At 41.1% G+C, this 11,957-nt stretch overlaps 3 protein-coding genes across 8 annotated transcripts in view; 2 read left to right on the forward strand and 1 right to left on the reverse strand.

Annotated features, from left to right (window-relative positions):
• Positions 1 to 6,075, forward strand: part of snx8a (sorting nexin 8a) — a 35,464-nt gene extending 29,389 nt beyond the window's left edge. For all 3 annotated transcript variants that reach the window (XM_063185347.1, XM_063185357.1, XM_063185338.1), the window contains one exon: positions 4,153 to 6,075. In XM_063185347.1, the coding sequence (XP_063041417.1) occupies positions 4,153 to 4,245 (93 nt within the window). In that variant the 3' untranslated portion in view covers positions 4,246 to 6,075. The remainder of the gene's footprint in view (positions 1 to 4,152) is intronic.
• A 2-nt stretch (positions 6,076 to 6,077) lies between these two features.
• Positions 6,078 to 9,369, reverse strand: nudt1 (nudix (nucleoside diphosphate linked moiety X)-type motif 1). Of its 3 annotated transcripts, none has more exons than XM_063185395.1 (4): positions 9,187 to 9,369; positions 7,849 to 8,007; positions 6,899 to 7,044; positions 6,078 to 6,794 (listed from the first exon to the last, which is right to left on the reverse strand). In XM_063185395.1, exons 2-4 carry the CDS (start codon positions 7,998 to 8,000, stop codon positions 6,622 to 6,624), a joined length of 471 nt encoding a protein of 156 aa, XP_063041465.1. In that variant the 5' UTR covers positions 8,001 to 8,007; positions 9,187 to 9,369; the 3' UTR covers positions 6,078 to 6,621. The 3 variants fall into 3 exon arrangements, with proteins under 3 accessions (XP_063041465.1, XP_063041474.1, XP_063041457.1); XM_063185404.1 differs by lacking the exon at positions 9,187 to 9,369 and adding an exon at positions 8,659 to 8,754; XM_063185387.1 differs by lacking the exon at positions 9,187 to 9,369 and adding an exon at positions 8,238 to 8,482.
• Positions 8,802 to 11,507, forward strand: mrm2 (mitochondrial rRNA methyltransferase 2). Of its 2 annotated transcripts, XM_063185375.1 has the most exons (3): positions 8,802 to 9,147; positions 9,352 to 9,630; positions 10,656 to 11,507. In XM_063185375.1, the coding sequence occupies exons 1-3, from the start codon at positions 8,802 to 8,804 to the stop codon at positions 10,694 to 10,696; spliced, it is 666 nt and encodes a 221-aa protein (XP_063041445.1). In that variant the 3' UTR covers positions 10,697 to 11,507. The 2 variants fall into 2 exon arrangements, with proteins under 2 accessions (XP_063041445.1, XP_063041435.1); XM_063185365.1 differs by having other exon boundaries at positions 9,352 to 11,507.
• The last annotated feature ends 450 nt before the right edge of the window (positions 11,508 to 11,957 follow it).

An 11,957-nucleotide genomic window follows, 5' to 3' on the forward strand; every position in this document is an offset into this window, starting at 1 on the left:
GTTAGTGTAAAGCACTGCTACCTGCCCTATGTGCAGAGGTCTGTGGCTCTGAGTCATCCTCATCTTAAATGAAATGAAATGATGAGTAAATTAATAGGCTAAATATGAGGATGCTTAATCAATTAACCCACTGTCATCTTTATAATCCTTGTAGCAGCCAAAGTAGACTTTAAGTTATAATAATAAATAGAAATAGTTTAAAATGGTTAAAAAAGATCATTTAATTTGAATTTGAAATTTCATTAATAGGCATATTCCATGATTAAAATGATGAATATTATATAGGAAAGCTAAAACAATAAGAATTCACAGGTTTAGGTCATTTGCTGGGTCTTTTGTAGCCTATATTAAAAATGTGTACTGTCGCTTTAAGAATTGACGAGCCGGCTTTCATTTCAGATCGCAAAGAACCGTGGCGTGGGAGCGACCAGTTCTTATCTGTTGCTTTGAAGCTCCGAGCTTCTCGCAGACTTTATAACCTTTTATTTTCATTACAGATAGGCCTATTTTAGTGCACATTTTGTAGGCCTATGTCTTGAGAAGTACAGTAGCATAAACGTCAGTTATCACGCGGAGTGGATTTATTTCAATTAGGCTACATGGACATTGACAGTGGAAACTGTAGCCTATCTTTGGGTCGGAGAATATAGGCCTATCAGCGTAAGAAAAAGCACTTTCCTAGAGGTCTCACCAAGATCAAACCTCTACAATCCTGAAAAAGATTCTCTGCCTCACCTGCACCTGTTCATTTTTTTTTCTGCAGAGATGTGCTTCCTTTAGCTAGCCTACCCCCTTAAGTTCTCTCTTGCTTGATAAAACGACATGTCATCTGCATGTTTCTTAGTTGTGTTAGCCTTCCACAAAACAACCTGAGCCATGTAAAACGTTGACTGCAAGCTAGCTGACTGTCGTTTTCCCCCAATATCTGAACGTGGCACACCGGCTGTCAGATTATTTAGAATCACTAAACGTCCTAAACTCGAGATCGACTTTAAGAGACATTAATTGTGATCATGTAGTTTAATACTGTGTAGTCTGCTATGTTTCCAGCTCACCTCAGGCCGTCAGGGCAGTCGCTCTACTCCCACGACATCTTCGACATATTTTGCGTCTCTGCCCTGGTCGGATGCATGGTTGCTCCCCCCTCCCTCCCATGTAGAGCTGCGCGTGCCCCCGCAACGCGCATGCTGCCCCTACCTTTGCCTAGGCTATCTCTCGAGGTGCAGGTGAATCTGAATTTGAAAACTTAAACTTAATTTAGGAAGCTTCAATCAAAAATACGAATTGCAAAGCAAATCAGTTGAAACATGAAATCTTAGCCTATTTTTCCGAGGCATATCTACAGCTGGCTGTCGGGTTTTTTTTGCTACCTAAACGTGGCGCTGGCTGGCTGTCAGATGTAGGCCTATGATAAGTAAAAGTTCTAACCTCAACATTGTATTAGAGAGGTTTATTGTGAGCATATTTTGTACCCTAATATGTAGACTGTGTGTAGGGCTCTAGCCGACACCCAGGCATCTTCAAAATCTTTCGTGTCTCTTATAGGCGCTCAAGCGCCTGTCGCGTGCCATTCTCCCTCCCCACCGGAGTTGTTGCGTAGCTACCTCACATCGCTCGTGCCCATTCTCGACGGGTCTGATGAATTTGTATGACTGACTTAAGTCTTTATTGTACAAAACTTCAATCAAAATTATGAATTATAAAGAAATCAAATGATATTGAAATATGAAATTATAATTGCCATATTATTTTCCCCTCCCTTGGAAGGGCAATATCAGCCAATGTGGGCAAAAGCCCAGGTAGCAAAAACCGTTAAGAACAGTCGGCCCAATCTTGGCAGAATGTCGGCACTGTCGGCTGAGAGTCGGCTCGGCTGGAACACTGGTTACCGTGACTCAGCCAACACTTCATAGAACACTGAAAATAACTGTCACTTCATGCAGTAACTGAGCCAACACTCTGCCGCCACTGAAAATAACTGTCAGTCTCATGCAGTAACTGAGCCAACACTGAGCCGACACTGTCGGCATACGGTAATAGGACCATTATTGTTATCACTCGCGAAAAAAGGATCGGGCCAACAATGGGCCAGATAAACTTTGCTACCTGGGAGGGCCATTGCCCGGGCACCGTGGGCAACTATGCTGTGCACGTGCCTGTTCACTACCTACTACTGCTAAGATGCTGAACAAATGGGCTGCTCTCCGGAGCTCAGTGAATTAATGTGTGAATTCTATTCTCATAGAATGTCACCTGTGTTACAAATTCAGTTGTGAAAAATTCTCATTTACCGGTTTACGTATTCCACAATCAACTATCAGCTTTATTATAAGAATATGGACACTGGGAACAACAGCTCAACCATACTGAAGTGGTAGACCACATAAACTGATGGAGACTGACATAATGCAAAGATGTCATCGAATAGAGTTGATTGCTACAGAGCCCCAAACTTCATGTGACCTTCAGATTAACCCAAATACAGTGTGCAGAGTGCTTCATGGAATGGGTTTCCATGGCCAAAAAGCTACACCCAAGTCATGCATCAAGTGCTAAGCGAAGCCCCAGATGCAATGGTGTAAAGCACACTGCCACTGGACTCTAGATTGTTGGAGACTTCTGGGGTTCTTTGGAGTGATACACAGGCTTTTCCATCTGGCAATCTGATGGACAAGTCTGGGTTTTGGAGGATGCCAGGAGAAGGGTCAATTTCGGACTGCATTGTGCCAAGTATGACATTTGGTGCATGAGAAATTATGATGTGGGATTGTTTTGGAGTTGGCCTTGGCCCCTTTGTTCCGGTGAGATGAACTTTGAATGCTTCAGGATACCAAAACATTTTGAACAATTCCATGCTCCCAACCTTGAAGGAACAGTTTGGAGAAGGCCCCTTCCTCTTACAACATGACTATGTACCTTGTACCTTGTTTGTGCATTGGTGCACACAGACCTGAATGACAGAGTATGGTCGGTGTGGATAAACTTGACTGGCACAGAGCACAGAGTCCTAACCTGAGCCTGATAGAACACGTTTGGTATGAATTACTGAGAGCCAATCCATTAATTATTGTATACCATTGTGTAAGCAAGCGCACACATGTAAACACATTTAGAACCACATAGCCTTCACCATCTCCATATTCTGTTTTGAGACACTCTTCAGCCTCATTATCTTCTTGGTATTCATCCTTATGAACTGTGAATGGTTTATTTTTGTTGTGTAGTAAGATAAGGTCCCCCCAAAACTTTTTAAATGGTGTGGTGAGGGATGCAAATTATTGATTCATGTTATCACGATTGATAGATTATGCATAGAGTAAGCTACGGCTGTTTAGCATGAAACACCTAATTCATCCATCTACGGTACATGTCAAAACTGCCTCTTGACCAGGGTCCTCAAAAGGTTTTCACTAACTCAACCCTGAAATACACATATTTTACCCACAGAAAAATAATTTGGAGTCTGTTTTACCATGCAAAGCTGATTTCGTGTGTATGCAAATTAGTGCATAATTGATGATTCATGCCCTCATTTGCATATCTTAACATCAAAATACAAAAAACATCCAATACATTTTTTTCTTCTCTTATCATCAGTAATCAACTGAGAAAGTTTCAAGGTGATATCTATGATTTAAGTTTTTGCCTAGTCACTAATAGTAGTCTTACCTTAACAATATATTTATGCTAATTATGCAAATTGCCCAAAGTGCAACTTTGGGCAACCAAGCTAAATCCCCTTCATTTGACCTATAGATGACACTTCTGCAATAAAACTTTAGGGTACTCAACATTTCTGGGTTCAGTATAGGGGCCTATGGGATCACGACTGGACTAAACCCTGTGATGGGGAACTTTATGATTTTGCTTCGGTATTAAAAAAAGAAAAAAAAAAACTAAATCAAAGGCAGCCATTATCGGTGTGAGCCAGTATCTCTTGACATGTGCCGTTCTAATGCCAGGTTTTAGCAGTTTGTTTGAGTTTGTAGACAAGAACGGAATGCCCCTGTGGCTTAGACTAAACAGGTTTGTGTGAGGACACTAGTCAAACTCTCTCTCTCTCTCTCTCTCTCTCTCTCTCTCTCTCTCTCTCTCTCTCTCTCTCTCTCTCTCTCTCTCTCTCTCTCTCTCTCTCTCTCTCTCTCTCACCAGATGGGTGAAGTCTGGAGTGCACTCCACCCCAAGTTGAGCTGCCTGTTTGGGGCCAGCAATGGCCTGCAGTCCCCACCTCTCTCCCCCAAGTAGGAGGCACATGGAGAAGTCGTGCCGGCCTGACGTGATGTGGTTAACGCCGGTAATCAGGTTGAGCCAGAAATATGACTGAAGTGACCTGGTGCTTTCCAGCTTGCACTATCTTGGGACAGAGAAAGAAACACTACATTCCTTCATTCATGGCCTGTGCCTTGGCTAAGTGAAGTTGATAACCCCACCACCTGATGGCTGTGATCGTGATCACCGCAGGATTCCTTGAACAGGGTTTACAGGGAAATATGACAGAAGATTTTTTTCTAACAAATAAGGAACTACTTTTGTTGGAAGAATAAAAAGGAAGGATATATTGAAGAAAACATCATTCTTGAATTGTGACTGACCTATTGTCAAATTGTTCCCCCATGCAACATGAAGGTAATGGGTTTTTTTCTGTGTGAAAGCTGTTTGCGATGTCTGAATTTAATGTCACACAAATATTACTGATAAGGGATTGTCACCAGGATGTTGTTTTCTGAAAATGTCATGCCTATAACACAGATATAATTGAAATGCTGTTCAGTATTTTCTATGTAAAAGTTTCTAATATATGCATTTGCCATAAATAGATTAATTGTGTGTACAGCATATGTATAAACATTTTATAACAATACACTAGCACTTGAAGGTGCAATATTTTGAAGCCAGAGCTATATGAGAGAAGTTTTTTTTGTAACTTTTACCAGAAGATGGCAGTAGTGTTGAGGCTTCTGATTTTGTTTTTGCACAAAAACAAATAATGTAAAAATATTTCTGATGGCAAATGAAACATTCCTTCAATGTATGCACAATCTTTAATGAACTTGACTTTAACTGATGAAAGTATTTGATTTTGTGGACTTAAATGACCATTTGTCGAGTCCTCCGTGTTTCCCAATTAATGTACGCAGTGAAGGGACCTGTAGCTTTTCATTTTGCCTTGTACATTCCAGCACATTTCAGTACTGTGATTGTAGCTGTTTGTGCCTACAGATTTCAAGCAGTTACTATTCTAACTTTCCCCTGTCGTAATATGCTTGTAAGGTAGTAAGAAAGAGGTCCCTTCAGAGCAGTGTGCCAAAGACCTACACGTATTTCAGGTAAGAACAGACAGTCACCAGGCCTTAAAAACCAGTGGGATGCTCAGTTGGAACATTACTGGTGGACAATTGGTAAGTTAGGGTTGTTCCCCTGACATGAAGTGGCATATTTAAAATCATCTAACTGGCTGGTGACTGGTTCAAAGCAATGCATTCTGGATGTTTTTGTACTAACGTCACCATACCCATCTGAACAAGTGATGCACTAGCATTGAATGAGATTTTTCAAAAGCATTGTCATTTCAAGTCTAGAATGTATGTTTGCTTCTATCCAGTTTGTTAATAGTAATCTGTTTCAAACAAGCCTAGGATAAGTTAGTGTGGTGAAGCAGTTTTAACACTTGTAAACATTCAACACTTGTTGGGGTATACTAGTCTAGAAATATTCACTTCTGGTAAAGCCCTACCACACATTTGCATATTTTTTTGCCACACAACTAACTGCCTTAAAATCCAACACTGATTTGTTTTACTATTAAAGAATAAGCTGATATAGTGGTGATTGATTCATGAATTTTCATGACCTTGTATTCATCTCAGAACTGTTTGTTTCCTGTCAACTGGATTAAGTAACCATTATGTGCTTTACCCCTTCTGATGTCATTGTTACTGCCAATCGCAAGACACTCCATTTCAGAGATATTCATATGGATGTTTACAAAGTATTTTTGTGTATGTGTGTGTGTACTTCATGAAATCTATTTTCTTTGGATCAAAATTAATCTCTAAATAAAATGTATAACTATGAGCATTGGTCACTCACGTTTTATTAAAAGATGAACACATTTTATTCCATCATCACATGAAAGCAGCTTTTTAAGAAAAGTTTGCAAAACCACATTAACCACAAACCAATGCATCCCGTTTGCAAAAGGGAAAGTCAATGTCTTTTTGCCACAAAATAAAATGGATTTACTCTGGGTGATTATCATACAGTATACATTATATCTTTACATCTTGTAACATCATTATGGAACCAGTCACAATTAAGGCAGGCCTTCAACAGTGTCTTGCACTGTCCTTCACACAACTTTTAAACCACCTTGTTATTCCAGATTTCAGTCTTCACAAAAGACAACACTGACTTGCGAGGTACAGCAACAAGGGGGAATTGGCAGACTCAAATATTCTGTGTTTTTGAACATCAATGTAATCTACTCAAAATATTAAAGTGGAATGAGGAAAACCTTTTCAAGTCCACCATTAAGATCCGTACAGTATAACAATGCACGTCTGTCATTTGGCCCCAACACTGGAAAGAATGAAGAGGTGAAGAACAAGGTTTTTATAGCCATCAGACCTCATTTACCTCCTCAAGTTTGTGTTCAACAATTAAATCGTGGCCTTGAAATCTGAAATAACCCAGGAACTTCTTCCTCTGCAGCATGAGAGGAAACCACAATGAGTCGTCAGCCCACATCTGACTGAAGGGAATCTTGTCAGACTCAAACCACTGAGGCCTCATTTCTGAAACGCACAATTGCATTATATTTAATAAAGACAGGAGGAAACAAATTCATATTCAAGTTATTTCTAATATGTTAAATGTTACAATTCATAATGAGCAATACCATCAGATTCTGTCGGCTCTCCGTTGAATGAGTCTGCTCTGAATATGTGTACGTCTAAAATTTCTGTATCTCCGATGAACTCAAATTTTATGTTTCCAATTTTATCCAGTTTGTCCACCGTGAGACCACTTTCTTCCTCCAGTTCTCTGTCATGGCAGAAACAAGGGAGACATACATAGCTTTTATATGGAAACATTGTACTTCTTTTATTATAGTATAACCATGCAGGATTGGGGTTAAATAAAAAAAAATAAAGTAACACTGCAATTACATATTATAATGTAGCATTGCAAGTACCAATGAATAGTTTGCGTCACTCATGAGCAGGATGCACCTGAATAATACACTGCCCAGCCATAAAAAAGTTACAGCCCCCAAAAACGTTCACACACCCCAATGTCTTGTTGAAACGCCTTTAGCTTTGATTATGGCAGACATTTGCTATGCCATTTTGTTCAGAGAATATCTGAAAAGTCCAAAGATTTATTTCAATCCATTGTTACAGAGTTCAGACCATAACCCCATTGTGAATGTTTGGGATTTACTAGAACCTTGCGCATTGTGCAGCCAATCAAGGGCTGTGACTTTTTATTTTGGCCAGGCAATGTATTAGTGTATTGCAGTGTATTAGTGCTCAAAGCCCACTGTGTCTTCGAAATAAAATGTGTTGTTATTGTGTTATAACAAATGAATATCTATGATGTTGTTGTGAAGTCAGTTAATGTTTAACACATTTCCTTTACTTCTACTGACATACCACAATCAATTATATCAAAGAAAGCTTCCACCAATGCATGTTTTGTTGCACCCTAGAACTAGATAGTAGCCTAGTAGTGCACTGGCAGTAGTGAATTGTGACTATCGACCAAGTCAATTCAGTGGCAGGAAAGCCATATTATAGAATGAGCTGGGGCAGAGCTCCTCAAAGCGGTCCTTGATTTAATTCTGACCTGTGGGCTGCCTGTTCGATGGTTTCTCCTGGTTGTACTTTTCCTCCAAAGCCATTCCATTTGCCTGCTCCAAATCCTCTTTTCTTCATGCCCAGCAGCACTCTACCAGGCTGCACCACCAAGACGAGCGTCAGAAGCTTTGAGGTGAACATGGCATCTCTGGGAAGACGAGGAATTTTAAAATACGCACGTGAATAGTTAATTCATACTGTATGTAACTCAATTCATAAGGCTGGCCAACGCTGTCTTCAAATGAGAAGTTCAACTCATCCACCACACCAGAATAATTAGCATGCACGAGTGTGTACAGCTCAGCTACAGTAGTCTATTTGTACTCTATTTGCTCTCCAAACATTTGACAGAACATAACAGATTTGAAATATGATTACATTCTTGTTGGATCCTGGATTGTCCTCTTCGAAATGTTTGTTTCTCCTGTTTATTAATTATATTGACAAAGTTTCGTTCCCGCGTGTGCTGTTAAGCAGTGTGTAAATAATTATGAATGGGTCAGTCAGTTCAAGTATAGAAAATGTGGATAGTTTCTGTAGTGGAACACAATAAATTCGAGCCTGACGTATCAGAGATTTTTTTTAGGAAGATCTAAACCGTCTCTGGACGAATGCAATGTAGATCAGTGGTGTCGCACATAAATATGAACTACTCTGGCGACAGGCCCACTACGAATTATTTTTAAGTGTGGAGATATATATCTGTATTTTGACTTGGGAGGAATTGCCCATAGTATAAGCAAAGCAATACAATACCTACGGTGTTGGTAAATAACACGTTCAAGTGGGGAGTTTTCACCTCGATCCTAGGTATGAATGTAATTATAATGTTGCATTCCACGTGCCCAAATAAGCAACGCACGGTGTCGCCAACATCCGTTTCTGTGCTAACGTAATTTCCTGTGAAAACAACACTCATGCGACCCTGCTGAGCACTTTCAGATGCGTTTGAAAGTTAATCTAAACAGAACCGTATGCGTTATGTATAAATCCTCAGTTCTTTTCCATACGTTGCGAATCCACACGTCAGCAACTTTACTGAAGAAGGCACCTCAAAATCTAAAGGGAAAGCGCCCAGCCGAACAGCGATGGATTGTCAGGCAACTGAAAGATCCATTTGTTAAAGCTGCACATGCTCAGAATTTTCGCTGTAGAAGTGCTTTCAAATTACTGGAGATTGACGACAAGTACAATATCCTGAGACCAGGCTTCAGTGTTGTAGACTGCGGAGCAGCCCCAGGTGCATGGAGCCAAGTTGCTGTCAACAGAGTAAACGCAGCAGGGGAAAGTGAGTGGCTCTATAATGAAAGATTTATTGTTATCTTACCTGATCTGGATGTAAGATTTCCTAGTTAAGCATGATGCATCCCTTCTCTCAATGGTCCTAAATGTAAGCTTTATAGCTAAATGCAACGGGTTTAGAATTTAGTAGCCTAGATGTGAGTCAGTGTGCCACTAACAAGAGCTGTCATTGATGCTGGCTTTCTCACAGATCCCGAGCAACCCCGTGGAGCTGTCATCGGTGTCGACCTCCTGCACATTGCCCCCCTCGATGGCGCCCACTTCCTGTCCAATCAGGACATCACCAGCCCGGCCACCCACGCCGAGCTTCAGAGGATCCTACCGGGTGGCCTGGCTGATGTCATCCTCAGTGACATGGCCCCCAACGCCTCTGGCTTCCGAGAAATGGACCACGAGAGGCTGATCTCCATGTGCCTGTCGCTGCTAGGCCTGGCAGATGTGGTGCTAAAGCCTGGAGGTTGCCTCGTCTGTAAGTACTGGGACGGAGGCCTCGCTCGTCAGCTTCACCAGGGACTCACAGGGGCATTTAAAGAGGTGAAGATAGTCAAGCCTCAGGCCAGTAGAAAAGAGTCAGCCGAACTGTTTTTTCTTGCCAGATTGTTCAAACGGCGATGATGCCAGTACACGGACTGTGCAAATGTGAAAATCTCTAATTTGAAACGAATTTGTGTTACAGGCTCATTCCATGTCAACTCACATGCCCTCCCCATGTGACCCTCTTTGATTTTTCTGATATTTCACAGACAGTTTTAAACTTAGGCTTTTTTTCGCACACCTCAGCTGGCAGGTGCGTCGGAGATGGCACCATGGGTCACTCAGCAATAGTTTAAAGAAACTCCCGCACGCTGACCATTTCGCTGTTCTTAATAAACGACGTTTCGGCACTAGACCTTCATCAGGCAATCTCTTGATATTAAAGAAAGAACAGCGAAATGGTCAGTGTGCGGGAGTTTCTTTAAATTATTTCACAGACAGTTACCTTATGATGTCAGCTGAAAGAAAACCAAGTTTCAGCGTCCTACTTCTAACGGTTTTGGAGTTCAAAGCCCTCAAAATGTGTGTGCCACGCCCACTTTTCAAGCCCAGGAATTGCACACAAGACAGGCTTTAAAGTTGCCATATGTCCTCAGTCTGACCATGTCTTGTCATATTCTGTACTTAGAAATAGCATACCACCGGTCACTTGAATTATCACACTTTATACAGATTCTGTTTTAAAGGCTTAACATATCCAAAAACAGTGAAGCTATGCTATTTCTAAGTACAGTATCTGATAGACAGTCATACTGAGGGGACGAGGCCATTTGAAGGCCTGTATCTGTCTTCAACCTAAAGCTGGAGGTGTCCAAATCTGCAGGTAAATTATGCATACAATCAAAGAGGTTGGAATTTTAATAAAGAGGAATCGAAACACGCCCACCCAATGTAAAAGCGTGTACTCAAGTTGGGTCTCCTAAGGGGGCTATGTCCCCTCCTTCTTCTTCTCTTTTTGAGGTGTTTGCACAAGACGTGGGCTAGCGCCAGTACAGCGCTAAGGGGACTCCATTGATTCTCAACCTCAGGACTCCGAAGGTCTCCTAACCGAAGGTCTCCTAAAGGGGCGTTCACCCGACATAAAGTGGATACCGGAAAAGAACGAGCCTGACTTATCTCTCTCTCATATACGATTCTCTGATACAATTCCTGGTCTCGAAAAGTGGACGTGGTCCTCAAACTGTGGAGGGCATCATCTCCAAAACCGTCAGAGGTAGAGTGCTAAAACTTGGTATTCTCTCAGTTGCCATCAAGAGGTAAGTTACCTCTATGTGCAACATCAGAGAAATCAAAGAGGGTCACCTGGGGAGATTTTAGGGAATCATGTGAATGGACATGGAATGAATGATGCAATAGGCTGTTTTCCATGCTTTTCATTAAATGTTACATTTCATTCCACCTCGTTTACTCTCATGACATAGAGCTATCTCCATCAGCTGTGGGTGAACATGGGGTGTGGGGTGTGGGGGTCCTCGTATGTAGGCATGTGAAAATGCATTCTTTGTGCATAATGCCTTTTCCAGACGATCATTGTGTGGTGAGTCAGCCCAGAGAGGTGACGGAGTGACTCACAGAGGATCAGAAAACAAAAGCCTTAGTTGCCATACTGTGAGCTTATGTAACTGCGGTGGAGTTCTTTTCTCCCAAGAGTTTGGCATGTAAAGTTTGCACTGCAGTTTTCTCTTTCATCAGTGTTTTCTTTTTTTCTACCACTTTACTGAGTCTAGGAGTGCAGATTCCAAGATTGTGTATTATGTCAAGGCTTGCACTCTGATACATGCAAGGTCTTTTGAATACAGACTTGGTTGACCAGTTCTGTCCATTTTGTTGACCTGTATCATCATCATCGTAGACATTGTCATCATCATCATTATTATTCATTATTTATTTATTTTTAAATGGACTAGTCTTGATGGACTGAAACTTTTTGCAGCAATGCCCCGAGTACATAATCATGTGATTAAAATATATATATATATTTATTTTATTTTTTTGTATGGTACTGGTACATTCAAAGCTTCAGTATGTCTGCACAAGTTCGGCTGCCATGGTACTTTTGAATTATGCAAGTGGTTTTGCCATGTGATGAAGCATCAGTAATAGGGCTGTAACAATCTTTGAGGATCGTAGAATAGGTTACAAGAGGCTACAATTTTTTTTAACTATCACATCATACCATGTGGTTGTTTTCTGGAACAAAGGATAACAGAACTTTGAAAGTCTGTATCACGATACTGCCTTCTTGCATCACAATACAGTACC

This window comes from Engraulis encrasicolus, chromosome 2 (assembly GCF_034702125.1).
Source record: "Engraulis encrasicolus isolate BLACKSEA-1 chromosome 2, IST_EnEncr_1.0, whole genome shotgun sequence".
NCBI classification, from domain to species: Eukaryota; Metazoa; Chordata; class Actinopteri; order Clupeiformes; family Engraulidae; genus Engraulis; species Engraulis encrasicolus.